The sequence below is a fragment of the Ranitomeya variabilis genome, chromosome 1 (genome assembly GCF_051348905.1).
Source record: "Ranitomeya variabilis isolate aRanVar5 chromosome 1, aRanVar5.hap1, whole genome shotgun sequence".
In the NCBI taxonomy this organism is placed as follows: domain Eukaryota; kingdom Metazoa; phylum Chordata; class Amphibia; order Anura; family Dendrobatidae; genus Ranitomeya; species Ranitomeya variabilis.
In genome coordinates, this window is record NC_135232.1 from 710,991,994 (window position 1) to 711,015,132 (window position 23,139).

Sequence of the window (23,139 nt, forward strand, 5' to 3'; positions counted from 1 at the left end):
GGAGGACCATGGAGGGTGCATTATATTGTATGGAGGACCATGGAAGGTGCATTATATTGAATGGAGGACCATGGAAGGTGCATTATATTGAATGGAGGACTATGGATGGTGCATTATATTGTATGGAGGACCATGGATGGTGCATTATATTGAATGGAGGACCATGGAAGGTGCATTATATTGAATGGAGGACCATGGAAGGTGCATTATATTGAATGGAGGACCATGGAAGGAGCATTATATTGTATGAAGGATCATAGATGGTGCATTATTTTGTATGGAGGGTGCATTATATTGTATGGAGGACCATTGATGGTGCATTATATTGTATGGATGGTGCATTATATTGTATGGAGGACCATGGATGGTGCATTATATTGTATGGAGGACCATTGATGGTGCATTATATTGAATGGAGGACTATGGATGGTGCATTATATTGTATGGAGGACCATTGATGGTGCATTATATTGTATGGAGGGTGCATTATATTGTATTGAGGACTATGGAGGGTGCGTTATATTGTATGGAAGACCATGGAAGGTGAATTATATTGAATGGAGGACTATGGATGGTGCATTATATTGTATGGAGGACCATGGATGGTGCATTATATTGTATGGAGGACCATTGATGGTGCATTATATTGTATGGAGGACCATGGAAGGTGCATTATATTGTATGGAGGACCATGGAAGGTGCATTACATTGAATGGAGGACCATGGAAGGTGCATTATATTGTATGGAGGACCATGGATGGTGCATTATATTGTATGGAGGACCATGGAAGGTGCATTATATTGTATGGAGGACCATGGAGGGTGCATTATATTGTATGGAGGGTGCATTATATTGTATGGAGGACCATGGAGGGTGCATTATATTGTATGGAGGACCATGGATGGTGCATTATATTGTATGGAGGGTGCATTATATTGTATGGAGGACCATGGAGGGTGCATTATATTGTATGGAGGACCATTGATGGTGCATTATATTGTATAGAGGACCATGGGGTGCATTATATTGTATGGAGGACAATGGGGGTTCATTATATTGTATGGAGGACCATGGGGGAGTTGATTTTGCTGTATTGAGGACTATGGAGGGTGCATTATATTCTATGGAAGACCATGGATGGTGCATTATATTGTATGGAGGGCCATGGAAGGTGCATTATATTGAATGGAGGACTATGGATGGTGCATTATATTGTATGGAGGACCATTGATGGTGCATTATATTGTATGGAGGACCATTGATGGTGCATTATATTGTATGGATGGTGCATTATATTGTATGGAGGACCATTGATGGTGCATTATATTGAATGGAGGACTATGGATGGTGCATTATATTGTATGGAGGACCATTGATGGTGCATTATATTGTATGGATGGTGCATTATATTGTATGGAGGACCATTGATGGTGCATTATATTGTATGGAGGACCATTGATGGTGCATTATATTGAATGGAGGACTATGGATGGTGCATTATATTGTATGGAGGACCATTGATGGTGCATTATATTGTATGGAGGGTGCATTATATTGTATTGAGAACTATGGAGGGTGCGTTATATTGTATGGAAGACCATGGAAGGTGAATTATATTGAATGGAGGACTATGGATGGTGCATTATATTGAATGGAGGACTATGGATGGTGCATTATATTGTATGGAGGACCATGGAGGGTGCATTATATTGTTTGGAGGACCATGGATGGTGCATTATATTGTATGGAGGACCATGGATGGTGCATTATATTGTATGGAGGACCATGGAAGGTGCATTACATTGAATGGAGGACCATGGAAGGTGCATTATATTGTATGGAGGACCATGGATGGTGCATTATATTGTATGGAGGACCATGGAATGTGCATTATATTGTATGGAGGACCATGGAGGGTGCATTATATTGTATGGAGGACCATGGATGGTGCATTATATTGTATGGAGGGTGCATTATATTGTATGGAGGACCATGGAGGGTGCATTATATTGAATGGAGGACTATGGATGGTGCATTATATTGTATGGAGGACCATTGATGGTGCATTATATTGTATGGATGGTGCATTATATTGTATGGAGGACCATTGATGGTGCATTATATTGAATGGAGGACTATGGATGGTGCATTATATTGTATGGAGGACCATTGATGGTGCATTATATTGTATGGAGGGTGCATTATATTGTATTGAGAACTATGGAGGGTGCGTTATATTGTATGGAAGACCATGGAAGGTGAATTATATTGAATGGAGGACTATGGATGGTGCATTATATTGAATGGAGGACTATGGATGGTGCATTATATTGTATGGAGGACCATGGAGGGTGCATTATATTGTTTGGAGGACCATGGATGGTGCATTATATTGTATGGAGGACCATGGATGGTGCATTATATTGTATGGAGGACCATGGAAGGTGCATTACATTGAATGGAGGACCATGGAAGGTGCATTATATTGTATGGAGGACCATGGATGGTGCATTATATTGTATGGAGGACCATGGAATGTGCATTATATTGTATGGAGGACCATGGAGGGTGCATTATATTGTATGGAGGACCATGGATGGTGCATTATATTGTATGGAGGGTGCATTATATTGTATGGAGGACCATGGAGGGTGCATTATATTGAATGGAGGACTATGGATGGTGCATTATATTGTATGGAGGACCATTGATGGTGCATTATATTGTATGGATGGTGCATTATATTGTATGGAGGACCATGGATGGTGCATTATATTGTATGGAGGACCATTGATGGTGCATTATATTGAATGGAGGACTATGGATGGTGCATTATATTGTATGGAGGACCATTGATGGTGCATTATATTGTATGGAGGGTGCATTATATTGTATTGAGGACTATGGAGGGTGTGTTATATTGTATGGAAGACCATGGAAGGTGAATTATATTGAATGGAGGACTATGGATGGTGCATTATATTGAATGGAGGACTATGGATGGTGCATTATATTGTATGGAGGACCATGGATGGTGCATTATATTGTATGGAGGACCATTGATGGTGCATTATATTGTATGGAGGACCATGGAAGGTGCATTATATTGTATGGAGGACCATGGAAGGTGCATTACATTGAATGGAGGACCATGGAAGGTGCATTATATTGTATGGAGGACCATGGATGGTGCATTATATTGTATGGAGGACCATGGAAGGTGCATTATATTGTATGGAGGACCATGGAGGGTGCATTATATTGTATGGAGGACCATGGATGGTGCATTATATTGTATGGAGGGTGCATTATATTGTATGGAGGACCATGGAGGGTGCATTATATTGTATGGAGGACCATTGATGGTGCATTATATTGTATAGAGGACCATGGGGTGCATTATATTGTATGGAGGACAATGGGGGTTCATTATATTGTATGGAGGACCATGGGGGAGTTGATTTTGCTGTATTGAGGACTATGGAGGGTGCATTATATTCTATGGAAGACCATGGATGGTGCATTATATTGTATGGAGGGCCATGGAAGGTGCATTATATTGAATGGAGGACTATGGATGGTGCATTATATTGTATGGAGTACCATGGATGGTGCATTATATTGTATGGAGGACCATGGAAGGTGCATTATATTGTATGGAGGACAACTGATGGTGCATTATATTGTATAGAGGACCATGGGGGTGCATTATATTGTATGGAGGACAATGGGGGTTCATTATATTGTATGGAGGACCATGGGGGAGTTCATTTTGTTGTATTGAGGACTATGGAGGGTGCATTATATTGTATGGAGGACCATGGGGGTGCAGTATATTATATGGAGGACCATGGGGAATGCATTATATTGTATGGAGGTCCAAGGGGGGTTCATTATATTGTATGGAGGTCCATGGGGAATGCATTATATTGTATGGAGGTCCATGGGGGGTTCATTATATTGTATGGAGGTCCATGGGGAATGCATTATATTGTATGGAGGTACATGGGGATGCATTATATTGTATGGAGGTCCATGGGGAATGCATTATATTGTATGGAGGTCCATGGGGGTTCTTTATATTGTATGGAGGTCCATGGGGATGCATTATATTGTATGGAGGACCATGGGGAATGCATTACAGTATATTATATGGAGGTCTATAGGGGGTTCATTATATTGTATGGAGGTCCATGGGGGATGCATCATATTGTATGAAGGTCCATGGGGGATTTATTATATTGAATGGAGGTCCATGGGGGGTTCATTATATTGTATAGAGCACCATGGGGGTGCATTATATTGTATGGAGGACAATGGGGGTTCATTATATTGTATGGAGGACCATGGAGAATGCATTATATTGTATGGAGGTCCATGGGGGTTCATTATATTGTATGGGGGACCATGGGGGGTGCATTATATTGTATGGAGGTCCGTGGGGGATTCATTATATTGTATGGAGGTCCATGGGGGGGGTTCATTATATTGTATGGAGGTTCATGGGGGATGCATTATATTGTATGGAGGACCATGGGAAGTGCATTATATTGTATGGAGGACCATGGGAGGTGCATATTTTATGGAGGACCATGGGGGGTGCATTATATTGTATGGAGGTCTGTGGGGGATTCATTATATTGTATGGAGGTCCATGGGGGGGTTCATTATATTGTATGGAGGTTCATGGGGGATGCATTATATTGTATGGAGGACCATGGGAAGTGCATTATATTGTATGGAGGACCATGGGAGGTGCATATTTTATGGAGGACCATGGGGAGTGCTTTATATTGTATGGATGACCATGTTGGTGCATTATATTGTATGTAGGACCATTGGGGGTGCACTATATTGTATGGAAGACCATGGGAGGTGCTTTGTGCTTTATATTGTATGAAGGACCATGGGGAGTGCATTATATAGGGTCATTATACTGTGGATCTGGAGGCTAATGTGGAGGATTTCACCATGGGGGTATCATACTGTGTTAGGGGGTGCACTTTTGTTGGGGCAATGAAAGAGGAATCTAGGACTTCAGCAGGAGGGACATCACTATGTAAAGACTGGAAAGTTGTGCGATATGCTCTTCTGAGAATTAGAACTTCTGCTATGGAGCCCCATGATTTCTACAGTGGGGGAAATAAGTATTTGATCTCTTGCTGATTTTGTGAGTTTGCCCACTGACAAAGACATGAGTCTATAATTTTAAGGGTAGCTTAATTTTAACATTGAGAGATAGATCATCAAAAATAAAATCCAGAAAACCACATTGTATAAATTATATAAATTTAGGCTATGTGCACACGTTGCGGATTAGGCTTAGGAATTTCTGGTGCGGATTCTGCATGTCTTGGCAGAAAATGCAGCTGCGGATTTGTTGCGTTTTTTTGTGCGGATCCACAGCATTTTTTATGCGTTTTTGCTGTGGATTTTCAGCGTTTTTTACCCCTGCGGATTTCTATAATGGAATGTGTACAAAAACGCTGCAGATCCGGAAAAAAGAATTGACATGCTACTTCTTTTAATCTGCAGCGTTTCCGCACAGAATTTTCCGCACCATCAGCACAGCGGGTTTTTTTTTCACATTGATTTACATTGTACTATAAACCACTTGCGGATCTGCAGCGTTTCTGCACTGCAAAAAACGCTGCGGATCCACAGAGAATCCGCAACGTGTGCACATACCCTTATTTGCGTTTTGCAGTGAGAAATAAGTATTTGATCCCTCTGGCTAACAAGACTTAATACTTGGTGGTAAAAACCCTTGTTGGCAAGCACAGCAGTCAGACTTTTTTTGCAGTTGATGATGAGGTTTGCGCACATGTCAGGAGGAATTTTGGTCCTCTCCTCTTGCAGATCATCTCTAAATCATTAAGATTTTGAGGCTGTTGCTTGGCAACTCGGGGCTTCAACTCCCTCCATAAGTTTTCTATGGGACTAAGGTCTGGAGACTGGCTAGGGCACTCCATGACCGTAGTGTGCTTCTTTTTGAGCCACTCCCTTGGCTATATGTTTTGGGTCATTGTCTTGCTGGAAGACTCATCCACGACCCATTTGTAATGTCTTGGCAGAGGGAAGAAGGTTGTCACTCAGGATTTTACAGTACATGGCTCCATCCATTCTCCCATTGATGCAGTGAAGTAGTCCTGTGCCATTAGTAGAGAAACACCGCCAAAACATGTTTTCACCTCCATGCTTGAGAGTGGGCATGGTGTTCTTTGGGTCATAGGCAGCATTTCTCTTCCTCCAAACACGGCGAGTTGAGTTAATGCCAAAGAGCTCAATTTTTGTCTCATTTGTCCACAACACCTTCTCCCAATCACTCACAGAATCATCCAGGTGTTCATTTGCAAACTTCAGACGGGCCTGCACATGTGCCTTCTTGAGCAGGGGAACCTTGTGGGCACTGCAGGAATAGAAACCTTTACGGCATAATGTGTTACCAATGGTTTTCTTGGTGACTGTGGTCCCAGCTGCCTTGAGATCATTAACAAGTTCCCCTCATGTAGTTTAAGGCTGATATCTCACCTTTCTCATGATCAAGGATACCCCATGAGGTGAGATTTTGCATGGTGCCCCAGATCGATGTCGATTGACAGTCATTTTGTATTTCTTCCATTTTCTTACTATTGCACCAGTTGTCTCCTTCTCACCCAGCGTCTTACTTATGGTCTTGCAGCCCATTCCAGCTTTGTGCAGGTCTATGATCTTGTCCCTGACATCCTTATAAAGCGCTTTGGTCTTGCCCATGTTGTAGAAGTTAGAGTCTGACCTCTACCGACACAACACATGTAGGGATTGCCTAACAAACAAGCAAGCCTCGCAGGTGTTGTGTCTAACAGCTTAATAATTCTGCACACAGTGTATGCAACAAATTGGCAAATCCACATCATAATTCACACGTTTTACATGCATATTTAGCCACATATTTCACTTTAAGGGTGAAATTCATAGTAAAAGTATTATGTTGTGGATAATGATCCATATTCAGTGTGGAAAATCTGCATAGTAATATGTGCCCTGTAAGGTAAATGACATTTTTAAATATGTCATCTATATTTTGTGGATATTTTCTGCAAGTACATGTACCCGCAGTACGGATTTTTAAATCCCTGCATGTTTGCAATGCGTGGGGTGAAATCCACAGCAAAGCACGCATGAAACATCGCTGTAGAAATGCTGCCGAGGAACATGTGCATCAAATCTACTGTGTGTGCAGCTACCCCAAGGGCTTATTCACACGTTGTGTTTTTGCTACAATTTTTTCCGTGAAAAAAGAAATTATGGTACCAGCAAAGTGAAAGAGATTTGTAGTGGTGGGTGTAGAGTTTGGAACTGGGGTTAGGTGTCCGTTCCAATGCCCATAGACCTCCCCTCCTGCAATATTATTGCTTACGGCATGGCCATGATAGTAGGGGTGTCTATTAGAAGTTCCTGAACCCGCCACGTTGGTACACCTACGGCTAGACTTTATAGCAAATTTGTAATCGGTAATACATACACTATTGTGTGCAGGTCTTCTAGGGAGACCAGAAATAAAGACTTAAATAGCAAAATTCATAAAATATTTTTTGTTGCAGGAAAAGGATTTTTTGGGGACACATTTGGTATTGCTGAATTTGTAATAATCAAAATATGAAAGAAAAAAAAATAAGCCAAACTGTAAAAAACAAAACGAAATGGCAGAATTGCCATTTTTGTTCACTTCAACTCCCAAAAATGGAATAAAAAGAGATTAGAAATTCATGTAGTAATGGTAATGATAAAAGTAGTCCATACCGCTAAAAAAAAACAATGTTATCGAATGCAAAATAAAAAAATTATAGCTCTTAGAAGGCGAGGAGGAAAAAAAAAATCAAAAGCAAAGAGTGGTCAACAGACTCGTCACCCAAGGACCTACATAAACCTGGATCTGGCCCTGATCCGAAGTATCCAACTCATCATTGTAAATACCTGGAAGCTCAAAGTAGTCAGAGATACCAAGAACTGCCAGCAGGTGGCAGTCATGCATGCTTATTCAGATACCTATAGATAAGACATGAGGGGCACTATAGTGAGGTGACTGCTAAAGCTGGTGTGAATCATTTAACCACTGGCCACGCCAGTATCTGTGACCGATAGACAGGAGCCCTGCCCCTTATCTTCCTGGCATCCGCGGCTCTTCTTTTAATTACCTGGCCTGGAGCAATGTCAACATTGTGGCATAACTCATGTGAAGTCTCGCCAGGCCAGCTAATGAAAAGAAGAGCTACGGAGGCCGTCACGTACGAGGTGGTTCTCAGTCCTCCCCATCCAGCGACCACAGATTACAGATGGGGGCCACTGAATCGGCTTCTGTATAATGTTCTCCATGCTGCTGCTTTCTGTTAAGCGTTTTATATCACGCTAGTTCTGGATTCACAGTTACACTGCTCAGTGCTGCTGTATAATGTTCTCCATGCTGCTGCTTTCTGTTAAGCGTTTTATATCACGCTAGTTCTGGATTCACAGTTACACTGCTCAGTGCTGCTGGATAATGTCCTCCATGCTGCTGCTGCTTCTGAATGCGTGCTCCATGGAAACAGGAGAGCAGGAATCCCTCATGTCTATGTGTGCTGAGTATGGGAGACAACATAATAGCTAGTATCCACCCACTAACTCAGAGACAACCTGTGGGGGGGAAAGTTGGTGGATAAAGTAGCATATAAGTCATAATGGGCAGAAATAGGTGTCAATGCTCATGGACACACAGGACAGCTTATTCAGAGCAGTCAGGTGAAACCACAGGCACGATTTAACATGAGCAAAAAATGAAACACTTGCAGACGAGCAGCGGTTTCCCTCATAAAATTAATTTATTGGTAACGGCAAACATAATTTCTTGTCTTGAGTACAGCGTCTGCAGAGGGCGAGAGCTACACATACCAATGAACTATGCAATACAAGTCACTAGGAATCCCATAAGCCTCGTCAAGACGACTACTCACCGCGGGCGGCGAAGAAGCTCGGAGTGGCCCAGCCATTGCTTCTCATCAGAAAAATAATCTTAAACATCAGCGTTGTCCCGCAACAGGGATTTTCTGTACCTAAGATTAGCTAATGGGTACATGGTAGGAGGACAGATTGGCACCTGCCCAAAATAAATTAGCAGGGTACACTCTCTACATCGATATCCAACGCGCAGACACACACGGCTAAAACCACATATGTACATTCGTTTCATGGGAATGGGACATCTGCAGACTCTTCGTGTCCGCTATTGCTGGTTAGAACAGCCGGGTGATCATTATAACCATGGTGTGGGCATTTGGACGCTTCAAGCAGTTCTAAGGTACGAGCACCGGGTAGACGGCTATATTGGCACTCTCTTTGGAAAGGCAGCGGTTTCAGGCTCGGTAAAAAATTGGGAACCAGTGTGCAGATCGGACTCCAGTAAAAACGTGCGCACTGTCAGAAAAGCGCAACTTTTAATACCAGGTTACTGCCACCTGCAGCTCAACGGGCGGTACTGCAGCTAATAGTTGACTGCACTGACCCATTGAGTTCATGCAAGTCTCCTATTACAATAACATTTTAAGATCTTTTCTTTTCCTGTGCGTTGCTCCTCGTCTCCTGGAAATGTGGGAACAAACTGACAACTGGGTGTTACCATTCTCCTTGATAATGAGTCGAGTCCTTGCAGTGTCCAATCAGCGCTGATAATGAAAAAGAGAATGGTAAAACCCTACTTATCTATAGATTACCAGGAGGAATAAAAGAGGGATTTGCACAGTATAGGGTTATTTTAATGAGGAACGCGATCATTTATTAAAAAAAATAGATATGTGAAGGAGAGCGGATAGCTCCACTGTAGTGTAATTTAAAAGTCCTTTGCCTTGTGTGTAGGGGTAGAATATGCACTAATATCATAGAAACTATCCCATAATACTGACATGGAGACCCCAATTTGGCACTATGGGTCTATAGACAAGAACTAAGCATGAATAAATATAAATGATTATGACTGAATGTAAAGGGTAGATCAACTAAAATGTAATAGGGCAAGATGTGTTTTGGGTGTAGTTCCCCTTTAAATCCCAAACATGTAAAAAGTTGACTCCATCAAAGCACATGGCATCTGGTTGAGGCCATCTCTATTCCCACTGGACCCTCCAGCAATGATCCCTGCCCAGCGCAGGGTAAATGTGTCATCACATTATATATGGCAGCTATAGGAATCCAGTGGATCAGTCTTAGTAATGCCCCTTTTCCACTTGCCTCCTTAGGCAGAAGCCTCTATTGTCTAACGGGAGCGACCTCTATATACAAAGATGGAGGGCAGCCACTTTTATATCATTAGAAAATCCTATAGAAATTAGCAGTTTCTAAAATTTTCTTTTACAAGCACCATAAAGATGACGGCCTTAAAATTAAGGATGTCGCCCTACATTCCGCAAGATATTAAGGAAATACAATAGTGCGTCATCCAGATTATGGACATGACCTTGGCGGAGGAGCATGCAGCTGTCTAATTCAGTACTGGGATCAAAGTGACCATTTTACAGCTTTAGGGACCTCGGAAGGGGAAGCAGCAGCAGCGGGTAAAACAACGGGAATAATGACAATGTATATACACGGTAATGAGAGTCTGAAGAATAAAATAAATAGCAATAACCAAGGTCCGGGGAAAAGAAATGATTCAGTCTGATGAGGTAATCACCGCCGGACGCCATGGGAGATAGTTGTGGATACCCTATGTAATGTGAAAAACATAGGTGGACATCTTGAACAGGCGAGAAGTTGGGCATCATGACGATGTATGGCGCCGATACTGGAAAGTTGTACATTATAACGTCTGCTATGAAGAGCTGGTAGATGGGCATCATAGACAGATGCGGTGGCCAGAGCTGGAGAGTTGTAAGCTGGACATCTTGGAGAGTTAAGGTGCCGACACTCTGCATACAGCCGGGCACCATGTAGATTTGTGACGCGAGGTCAACATATGAAACGGAGAGGAAATGTACAAAAATATGGGGTATAATGAAAAGGCATGGTCTGGAGAACACCCAGGACAGAGCTGGAGAAGTAAGCACCCGTCATTGGGAGAAGGTCACCGTCATTGTGTAAGCACCCCATATTATACGCCTCTTTATAGGTATTTACAGATCGTTTTCTTTTGTAAGAATTATTTGCTGCTTTGAAGTCCAATGTGATAATCATCAGGGGTCTTTAGAAGCGATTTCAGTCCTTCTGGTACTTCTAAGATGATATGGAGGCTCTTGACGAGTAGAACCCGGGAATCGGCAAACCGGTATGAAGCGTTACCTGTATGGAGTGAAAATCACAAGTCAAGAATTATTTGTCATTTTTCCACTGGATTTACTGGGAAATCATTTTATGATCACACCTCTTGGTAATACAGGGTTTGAATGTGTTTAGATCTTGACCTTGTTGCAGTGATATATTGACTATGGCAGTATATTAACATATTTGGCTACAATTTTGTGTTTAGAGCCAGAGCAGAAACTAGATGGCCACCATGCATTTAGGGTTGAGCCAAAGACTTGCAGTGGCCACATTGGTAGTCCATGGCTGTCAGACTGGATCCTACCTGCTGGCATCACAAAGCACCTCTTCTGATGTTTGCCTTTTGTTGCAACTGATCAGGAGAGACCCCCAGGGATGTCATTGTTAGGCCATGTTCACACGCTGCGGGTTCCTCTGCGGGTTAATCCCGCAGCGGAATTGAAAATCTGCAGGGCAAAACCGCTGTGGTTATCCCTGCAGATTTATCGCGGTTTGTTCCGCGGTTTCCGCTGCGGGATTACTGCTGTACTATTGATGCTGCATATGCAGCAATATGCAGCATCAATAGTAATGTAAAAAATAATAAAAATTGGCTATACTCACCCTCTGACGTCGCGATCTCCCCGGCGCTGCAAGCGGCTGTGCCGACAAGGACCTTCGTGACGTCACGGTCATGTGACCGCGGCGTCATCACGGTCATGTGACCGCGACGTCACCACAGGTCCTGCTCGCACAGCAACTGAGACCGGACGCCGCGGGCAGCGCTGAGAGGTGAGTATAGCATCATTTTTTATTTTAATTCTTTTTTTTACACTATTTTATGGTTCCCAGGGCCTGGAGGAGAGTCTCCTCTCCTCCACCCCGGGTACCACCCGCACATTATCCGCTTACTTCCCGCAACGTGGGCACAGCCCCATGCGGGAAGTAAGCGGTTCAATGCATTCCTATGGGTGCAGAATCGCAGCGATTCTGCACAAAGAAGTGACATGCTGCGGGTTGTAAACCGCTGCGTTTCTGCGCGGTTTTTCCCGCAGCATGTGCACTGCGGTTTGCGGTTTCCATAGGGTTTACATGTTAATGTAAACGCTTTGGAAACTGCTGCGGACCCGCAGCATCAAAATCGCGGCGGTTCCGCGGTAAAAACCGCAGCGTGTGAACATGGCCTTAGGGTTCATTCCCATGTCCAATTTTCGCATATGAGCGCTTTCCATGTTTTTCATGGGTAAAAAATCAGACGTGTGAACGAGTCTTTAGTTTGAGGTGCACAGTGCTCTGGTCTAGAAACAGACTATCAGAATGCAGGGTCCGCATGGACATCTTAAGGTACCTTCACACTAAGCGACGCTGCAGCGATACAGACAACGATGCCGATCGCTGCAGCGTCGCTGTTTAATTGTTGTGTGGTCGCTGGGGAGCTGTCACACAGACGGCTCTCCAGCGACCAACGATGCCGAAGTCCCCTGGTAACCAGGGTAAACATCGGTTACGCGCTTAGTAACCCGATGTTTACCCTGGTTACCATTGTAAAAGTAAAAAAAACAAAAACACATACTCACATTCCGGTGCCCGGCGTCCGCTTCCCTGCACTCCTCCTGCATCCTGTGTCAGCGCCGAACATCTCCGGCATCTCCCACAGAGCAGAGCGGTGACGTCACCGCTCTGCTTTACGGCCGGCACTTACACGGGATGCAGGAGGAGTGCAGGGAAGCGGACGCCGGGCACCGGAATGTGAGTATGTGTTTTTTTTTTACTTTTACAATGGTAACCAGGGTAAACATCGGGTTACTAAGCGCGGCCCTGCGCTTAGTAACCCAATGTTTACCCTGGTTACCAGTGAAGACATCGCTGGATCGGTGTCACACACACCGATTCAGCGATGTCAGCGGGAGATCCAGCGACGAAATAAAGTTCTGGACTTTCAGCAACGACCAGCGATCTCACAGAGGGATCCTGATCGCTGCTGCGTGTCAAACTCAACGATATCGCTAGCCAGGACGCTGCAACGTCACGGATCGCTATCGTTATCGTTGTAAAGTCGCTTAGTGTGAAGGTACCTTTAGTCCTCCAGAATAAAAGATTTGTTCTGTAGCTGGTCTTTGTGTATGTTGTATCCCGGCTATCGTTTTGCAGGTAAAGAAAATAAAAGCAAACAGTAACAGAATTAGAGGAACCTCTTGTCCTCATGACTTGAAGGAACATCACATAAATAGATACATTCATGCATTAAAGGAGTTTTCCGGTTCAGGAAAGTGGACCCCAAACACAGCTGCAGCCAAAACATAAAGATCCAAGCAGCAGTGAAGGGACGGGGCTGGATATAGGGAGTATGAGTAACCACTTGGTTTCTTATTTTAGATGGTTTGAGTTCACTTTCCTAAAATGGAAAACCCCTTTAAATATTGGGGTCTGCACATTTCCAGATAAAAGTATTAGTACCTGCACATTCCTATTGAGGCTCACAGCTGGAAACAACAGGCCCTCCATGCTCTCAAACGCCACAGGCCCCTGCTGCTCTTCATTGATGGAGAAGGTTAAAGTTCTCCTGGTGAAGTCTAAGAGGATGCCAACCGTGGAACCCTTGGTGATGCCTCCTTCAGTCCTATGAGAAAGAAGAATTATCACATTAATATCATGGCTGCTTACATCACAATCATACAGCCTGCTGAACATACCGATTTGTGTGGGAATTGTTGTGCATGAACCAGCTGCGGTTGTTGTCCACATACATGGCCCAAGCTTTGTCATCTTTCCCAAGCATGACGTCCTTCATGACTTCAACCCGGGCCACCCCAAAGGCAGGGTCTGGGTGATTGTCGTATCGGTCAATGGTCAGTTCCCAATAGTGGACTCCTTTGGAGAAACCGGTTTTGCCGAGGACTACTCGGTCATCATAGCTGTTACATGTGACGGTCAGGTTGTCATTGGAGAAGATGATGTCCGAATGTGCTGAACCAGGGTCGAAGGCGAACCAAGCCACTGTCATCACAAAAACACAACATGGACATTCAGTCAATGACCTCTGTTGGACCCAGACATACTTAATGCTCCAGGTCCAATACAATGAGTCAATAAGACATCAATTATGCAACATGATCAAATGGCAATTCTCGAGCTGAGACCCCCTCCACCACTCCCGACAATGATGATGCCCCTTTCCCAGTCCTAGATGAAGAGTTGACTACACATGCATTGAAAGGCTTTCAAGGCTGCCATTCATTTCAATGAAGACTGGACAGATTGTCAGGACTGCTCGGTCATCAAGGAAGGAGACAGCCTCTATTAATCCAATCTTACCAAAATGTTCAACTTTGTCCCATGACATTTCATACAAAAATTATTATAGAAAGTTCTGGAGACAGATTATCAAAAGCCCCAGTGCCGTACGTGATCCATTGTACAATGGATATCAATGGCACCAAATGGAACCCATTGACTTGGTGTCCGGCAGGTTCCATCATGGCGTTTGCCATACTATGCTTGCAGTCAAATGTGAAGGAACTGACGAATTCTGCTATGTGAACAAAGCCTTGGGAGGGTTGAGAGAGTAGACACCATCTAAGTTACACACAATCTCTTCAATTTTCAATATAAATGTCCTTATATTGATGCTAAACATTCTAGGTCAATTCTGCCAAAAACATTCTTTCATTTTAATAAATTGGGGCCTCCTGTGGTTTTTGCAACAGAAGAGGATCACCAGATGATTTAGTGTGCCAAAAACGTCAACATGCAAGCCATGCACGTCCTAGAATTTCCATGCACAAGCGTTGCACCATACCTGCCACCAGTTTTTTTATGTCAACTGTGAGATGTCCGATGAAGAGCATGCGGGGTAGAAAAAGGATGTTAGTATGTTAGAGCTCATGAAGAACTAACACCACCAGATGGGGTAACTGGCTTGCACTGGTTATGAGGACACTTTCTGACTTGCACTATATGTGAAGGCGCTCTGTTGGGCACTATATACAGGCCCTTTTTGCTTTATAATAGCACTGTTTATGGGGTTATCTTGGTTGGCACTGGCTATGAAGCCACTTTATGACTATATATGGCCATTCTTTTTTTTTTTATCAGATACATTTTTATTATCCGCAAAGAATAATCAATCCAAATAATTCTCATGACAATGTTACACTAAACATTTACAGATCACATTTTCCCCCCTACTCAGAACCCCCCCCACCCCACCCAACCCTTAGAGACCCCAGCCAGAACCACCCCAGTTCCTATCATCATACAAGCATTTGAATAAACATCCGTTGTATTATATATGGCCATTCTGTTAGGCCGGTTTCACACATCAGTGGCTCCGGTACGTGAGGTGACAGTTTCCTCACGTACCGGAGACACTGACACACGTAGACCCATAAAAATCAATGTATCTGTGCAGATGTCATTGATTTTTTGCGGACCGTGTCTCCGTGTGCCAAACACGGAGACATGTCAGTGTTCGTGGGAGCGCACGTATTACACGGACCCATTAAAGTCAATGGGTCCGTGTAAAACACGTACCACACACGGAAGTTCTCCGTGTGCAGTCCCTGTACCGTGCTGGAGACAGCGCTTACAGTAAGCGCTGTCCCCCCCACATGGTGCTGAAGCCGCCATTCATATCTTCTGTGCAGCAGCGTTTGCTGCATAGAAGATATGAATAATAGTGTTTAAAAGAAAGATCTATCTGTCCGCCGCCCTCCCACCCCCTGTGCGCCCCCCCCGCTGTTCTGAAAATACTCACCCGACTCCCTCGCAGTGTCCTGTGCTGGCCGCCCCTTCTACTGTATGCGGTCACGTGGGGCCGCCGATTAGAGTCATGAATATGTGGCTCCACCTCCCATAGGGGTGGAGCCGCCTATTCATGACTGTAAATGAGCGGCCCCACGTGACCGCATACAGTACTAGAAGGGGCGGCCAGCACAGGAAGCATCGACAGCCAACGAGGGAAGCGGGTGAGTATTTTCAGAACAGCGGGGGGGCGCACAGGGGGTGGGAGGGCGGCGGACAGATAGATCTTTCTTTTAAACACTATTATTCATATCTTCTAAGCAGCAAACGCTGCTGCACAGAAGATATAAATCGCGGCTTCAGCACGATGCAGTGTACCACACGCGTGGGTACCACACGCTCCGTGTGGTACCCACGCGGCACACGGGCGGTACACGTGTGCCGCACGTATGGCCTACGTGAGCTCACGGACACGGATAACTCCGGTACCGATTTTTTTCCGGTACCGGAATTATCTGGACGTGTGGGACAGCCCTTACTGCGTATGGAGTGTCTTTTGTCTGGCACTGGGTATAGAAGTACTTTATAGCCAACACTGGTTATCTGGGCCCTGTATCACTAGCACAATACATGTTATTACTCTGGCATTGTGCATTGAGGCTCTCTTTGGATAACACTGTTGTGGAGACACAGCATTTGATCTGAATTATCCGGACATATTATTTCAGTTAGCTAGAGTTCATGTGAGAATGAATGTTGACTCCTATTGTCATTGAATTAATATTCACTGGCTGCCATTTGTTGACTGGCTGCTGATTACCTATTGTATCTGTCCTAGTATTGTTCTACTATCTTTGGGAAACAAAGGCTCAATGTTTGACTGTTTGCTAATATGTGGCTGACCCATTGGTGCTCTGCAATATGAAGGACAATCCATGCATGTGGTTGAACACTCCAGCAGTGAGGGATGGCCTCCTACCACCTTCCCCCAAGCCTGTGGAGGAATGACTGAATGAGAAGTTGTGACCTAGAGGCCGGCGTCACACTAGCGAGTTTTACGGACGTATGAGAGGTGCAGAAAATACGGATTGCATACGGTACAATGATTCTCTATGGCCCAGCTCCTATCTGCCGTATTTTACTGATCCGTATTATACGGTCTTGTACGGCTGTAGAAAATCGCAGCATGCTGCGTTTGTCACCGTATTGCGCAAAAAAATCGCCAATGAAAGTCTATGGGGGTGAGAAAAATACGGATTACACACGGACGATGCGTGTGACTTGCGAGAAATACGCACCGGTGTTATAGAGAAAAGCCGGCAATTCAGTGCGGTGTACAGTAAAGTCACACTGACAGAATAGAATAGGTAGAATAAATGTCTACACATAGAATAGGTATATATATATATATATATATATATATATATATATATATATATATATTTATATTTAATACAGCGCTAGATATCATAAAAGCCGGTAATTCAATTGCCGGCTTTTCCTCTCTCCTTCCCAAACCCGACATGATATGAGACATGGTTTACATACAGTAAACCATCTCATATCCCTTTTTTTTTGCATATTCCACACTATGTGTGTGTTTTATTAACCATTTCGTACTATTGGATTAATAATGGATAGGTGTCATAATTGACGCCTCTCCATTATTAACCTGGCTTAATGTCACCTTACAATAGCAAGGTGACGTTAACCCTTCATTACCCCATATCCCACCGCTACACGGGAGTGGGAAGAGAGTGGCCAAGTGCCAGAATAGGCGCATCTTCCAGATGTGCCTTTTCTGGGGTGGCTGGGGGAAGATGTTTTTAGCCAGGGGGGGGGGGGCAATAACCATGGACCCTCTCTAGGCTATTAACATCTGCCCTCAGTCACTGGCTTTACCACTCTGGCAGAGAAAATTGTGCGGGAGCCCACGCCAATTTTTTCCACGATTTAACCCTTTAATTTAATAGCTAGAAGGCCCAAATTTTGCACATACACACTAATAACATTAGTAGTGTGGAATATGCAAAAAAAAGGGATATGAGATGGTTTACTGTATGTAAACCATGTCTCATATCATGTCGGGTTTGGGAAGGAGATAGCAAAAGCCGGCAATTGAATTACAGGCTTTTATGCTATCTAGCGCTGAATTAAATAAAAAAAAATATATATATATATGTGTCTCAATGACATATATATATATATATATATATATATACTGTATATATGTTTTAACGAACATTTGAGCACATAAATCCATTAGATGTCGGTTTTGCAAGCCTGCGAGAAAATATCGCAGTACGGATGCCATACGGATTACATACGGAGGATGACATGCGCAAAATACGCTGCCACACCCTGCCTACGGATGACATACGGATCACTATTTTGGGAACATTTCTGCGTATTACGGCCGTAAAAAACGGACCGTATTTTCATACGCTGAATGTGACGCCGTCCATAGAATGAGGATCTGCCTGTGTTCAGAGACTCTACATTACAATAGCCATGGCATCATGGCTGCAGCTGAAGAAATACAGAGCTGCCTCACTGACCATCACTGAACCCTCAAAGATGTTTAGAGAATCCAAGTTGGGACAATCAGGTCACCCGGCCTCGAACATCAATGGACTGTCAGCTTCCTAAGCTTGTCGTTACCTCCTCACTGTGGAGGCCTGACAAAAATGGTGTGCCACTGCTGGGGGAACTCGCCCTGGAAGCAGCTCTAACCCCAGCGAGTCAGCGGAAGCGTGAGACTGTTATTTGCACCATCTTGGGTATTTGCTGGGACTGTTCTATACGCTATTGTGTGTTGGTGGGTCAATAAAGCATTGCCACACTGTTTTACCCTCACCCTGTGTTTTCTGAGTAGTATTCTGCCCACGCGGAGAGAGCGCAGGTGTTCAGTGGTATGAGCCCTGGTCCATGCGGTTTTTCTAAAGACAGCCGGGCCAGGGGACGAGAGCCCCCACTGACCCTCTATCTCTATAACTGTTTATAGGGTCCTCTTGCTGCTACTGTATATGAAGAAACGCTTGCATTGTGCATATGACCCCTTTTAGGCTGACACTGCTTATAGGGTTCCCTGTGTACACTGGTTTTAGGGGCAATTCATGACCAGGACTACACATATTGGCATTAAGGTTCTTCTTGTCTGCCACTATTTATGGGGGCACTGTGCACATGGCAACTTAGCGACTGACACTTTTTTGGAGGTGGACTATACGGGAGCATTTTTTGACTGACACTGGGTGCACTCTACCTCGATCTGTGAATTGGCTGGCACTTTACAGGGGCACTCCATGTGGCAGCGTGCATGTGAACATTCTGTGACAGACATGGTCAATAGGGGAACTGTCTTTCATCAAACAGATGCGACCAGTATTTGAGGTTATGGCCACATTCACACCTTCAGTATTTGATCAGTATTTCACACCAGTATTTGTAGCCAAAATCAGAAGAGGGTGATAATACAGAAGTGGTGCATATGTTTCTATTATACTTTTCCTCTATTTGTTCCACTCCTGGTTTTGGCTTACAGATACTGATGTAAAATACTGACCAAATACTGAATGTGTAAACGTGGCCTTAGTGTAAATCTCCATACAGGGTTCCTTATAAAACAAAAAAAACATGACTGCTTTCTTTCAAAGAGTACCACATCTGTCCATGAGTTGTGTCTGGAATTGCACTTCAGCTCCGCTAAGGCCTCTTTCACACTTCAGTTGTTTGGCGTCAGTCTAAATCCGCCATTTTCCTCAAAAAACGGATCCGTTTTTTTTTTCGACAGATCCGTTTTTTTCCCCATAGACTTGCATTAGCGACGGATTGTGACGGATGGTCGTCCGTTCCATCCGTCATGCGACGGATCCGTCAAAATTTGGCGGACGTCATCTAGACATTGACGGTCATTGCAACGTTTTTTGTCTGCGTTGAAATGGCGGATCGCGACGGATCCGTCGCGTCCGTCATTTCATAGAATGGCCACCTATGGGCGACGGATCCGTCGCGACCGTCATTTCGGCGGATCCGTCGCCCCAATCCGTTTTTTCAATTTTTTTCAATCGCGCATGCTCCAAAAAGTATATACAACCCCCGAGTAACGGATCCGTCAAAAAAACGGATCCGTTACATCCGTTTTTTCAACTATTGTGACGGATCCGTCGATCCGTCATTATGTCGGAAGTGACTGACGCCAAAAAACTGAAGTGTGAAAGAAGCCTAAGGCTACTTTCACACTAGCGTCGGGCTCGGCCCGTCGCTGTGCGTCGGGGCGACGTTCACGACGCTAGCGTTGTCTCCGCCGCACAACGGGGGCAGCAGATGCATTTTTCCAGCGCATCCGCTGCCCCATTGTGAGGTGCGGGGAAGTGCGGGGAGGTGAGGGCGGAGTTCCGGCCGCGCATGCGCGGTCGGAAAAAGCGGACCGTCGTGAGCAAAAAACGTTACATGTAGTGTTTTTTGCTCCCGACGGTCCGCCACTGCACGACGCATCCGTCGCACGACGGGTGCGACGTGTGGCAATCCGTCACAATGCGTCGCTTCATGTTAATCAATGGTGAAAAAACGCATCCTGCAAACACTTTTGCAGGATGCGTTTTTCGGCAAAACGACGCATTGTGACGGAATGCAGTTAACGCTAGTGTGAAAGTAGCCTAAGAGTGATTGAGGCTGAGCTGCAATACCACACACGCCCTGTGTACAAGTGTGGTGCTATTTTAAAAAAAGCATTACCTACAATAGTTTCCCTTTAAGGCCGGCGTCACACTCGGCGTAAGACAATACGGTCCGTTTTTTACGTCCGTACTACGGCCGTAATACGGAGAAATGTTCCCAAAATAGTGATCCGTAGTCAGGGTGTGTCAGCGTATTTTGCGCATGGCATCCTCCGTATGTAATCCGTATGGCATCCGTACTGCGAGATTTTCGCGCAGGCTTGCAAAACCAACATCTAATGGATTTATGTGCTCAAATGTTAGGGAAAACATATATACAGTATATATATATATATATATGTCATTGAGACACATATATATATATTCTGTATTTAGATTTCATTCAGCGCGATATCTGTGAACAGCCGGTAATTCAATTGCCGGCTTTTCATTTCTCCTGCACAAACCCGACAGGATATGAGACATGGTTTACATACAGTAAACCATCTCATATCCCCTTTTTTTTTGCATATTCCACACTACTAATGTTAGTAGTGTGTATGTGCAAAATTTCAGCGCTGTAGCTGCTAAAATAAAGGGTTAAATGGCGGAAAAAATTGGCGTGGGCTCCCGCGCAATTTTCTCCGCCAGAGTGGTAAAGCCAGTGACTGAGGGCAGATATTAATAGCCAGGAGAGGGTCCATGGTTATTGGCCCCCCCGTGGCTAAAAACATCTGCCCCCAGCCACCCCAGAAAAGGCACATCTGGAAGATGCGCCTATTCTGGCACTTGGCCACTCTCTTCCCACTCCCTGTAGCGGTGGGATATGGGGTAATGAAGGGTTAATGCCACCTTGCTATTGGAAGGTGACATTAAGCCAGATTAATGATGGAGAGGCGTCAATTATGACACCTATCCATTATTAATCCAATTGTAGGAAAGGGTTAAAAAACACACACACACATGATTAAAAAGTATTTTAATGAAATAAACACAGCGGTTGTTGTAATAATTTATTGTTCTCTCAAATCCATTTGCAGTCCCTCGCTTGGCAACATAATAAACGCACAAGATACATACCTTCTGATGTACTGTCAGGTCCAACGATGTAATCCATCTGAAGGGGTTAACTAATATTACAAGCAGGAGCCCTGCTATAATGCAGCTGTGCTCCGTGCTTGTAATTCCCCTGCGAATGAATGAAATGTAGGTCATTGACCTACATTTCATTCATTCGCGGTGAGGCGCCCTCTGGTGGATGTTCTCATGAACTGCAGCCTGGGAACTTTTTCCCACGCTCCAGGTCATATGAGGACATCCACCAGGGGGCGCATCACCGCGAATGAATGAAATGTAGGTCAATGACCTACATTTCATTCATTCGCAGGGGAATTACAAGCACGGAGCACAGCTGCATTATAGCAGGGCTCCTGCTTGTAATATTAGTTAACCCCTTCAGATGGATTACATCGTTGGACCTGACAGTACATCAGAAGGTATGTATCTTGTGCGTTTATTATGTTGCCAAGCGAGGGACTGCAAATGGATTTGAGAGAACAATAAATTATTACAACAACCGCTGTGTTTATTTCATTAAAATACTTTTAAATCATGTGTGTGTGTGTTTTTTAACCCTTTCCTACAATTGGATTAATAATGGATAGGTGTCATAATTGACGCCTCTCCATTTTTAATCTGGCTTAATGTCACCTTCCAATAGCAAGGTGGCATTAACCCTTCATTACCCCATATCCCACCGCTACAGGGAGTGGGAAGAGAGTGGCCAAGTGCCAGAATAGGCGCATCTTCCAGATGTGCCTTTTCTGGGGTGGCTGGGGGCAGATGTTTTTAGCCACGGGGGGGCCAATAACCATGGACCCTCTCCTGGCTATTAATATCTGCCCTCAGTCACTGGCTTTACCGCTCTGGCGGAGAAAATTGCGCGGGAGCCCACGCCAATTTTTTCCGCCATTTAACCCTTTATTTTAGCAGCTACAGCGCTGAAATTTTGCACATACACACTACTAACATTAGTAGTGTGGAATATGCAAAAAAAAGGGGGATATGAGATGGTTTACTGTATGTAAACCATGTCTCATATCCTGTCGGGTTTGTGCAGGAGAAATGAAAAGCCGGCAATTGAATTACTGACTTTTCACTAACACCGCTGCGTATTTCTCGCAAGTCACACTGCTGGTCCGTGTGGAATCCGTATTTTTCTCGCCCCCATAGACTTTCATTGGCGATTTTTTTGCGCAGTACGCTGACAAACGCAGCATGCTGCGATTTTGTACGGCCGTAGAAAGCCGTATAATACTGAACCGTAATATACGGCTAATAGGAGCAGCCCCATTGAGAATAATTGTGCCGTATGTTATGCGAGTTTTACGGACGTAGTTTCTGCGCTCTTACGTCCGTAAAACTCGCCAGTGTGACGCCGGCCTAAGGGACATAACATTATTCTGAACCAGCGCCACAAAGAAGACTTTT

At 44.3% G+C, this 23,139-nt stretch overlaps 1 protein-coding gene across 10 annotated transcripts in view; it reads right to left on the bottom strand.

Annotated features, from left to right (window-relative positions):
- Positions 1-8,816: 8,816 nt before the first annotated feature.
- The window catches only part of TRIM9 (tripartite motif containing 9), a 132,284-nt gene continuing 117,961 nt past the window's right edge, over positions 8,817-23,139 (bottom strand). For 6 of the 10 annotated variants that reach the window (XM_077267381.1, XM_077267385.1, XM_077267380.1 and 3 more), the window contains 4 exons: positions 15,048-15,071; positions 13,942-14,245; positions 13,706-13,868; positions 8,817-11,287 (listed from right to left, as the gene is read on the bottom strand). In XM_077267381.1, coding sequence (XP_077123496.1) covers positions 11,222-11,287; positions 13,706-13,868; positions 13,942-14,245; positions 15,048-15,071 — 557 coding nt within the window. In that variant the 3' untranslated portion in view covers positions 8,817-11,221. The remainder of the gene's footprint in view (positions 11,288-13,705; positions 13,869-13,941; positions 14,246-15,047; positions 15,072-23,139) is intronic. The other 4 variants (XM_077267387.1, XM_077267386.1, XM_077267384.1 and 1 more) reach the window with 1 other exon arrangement.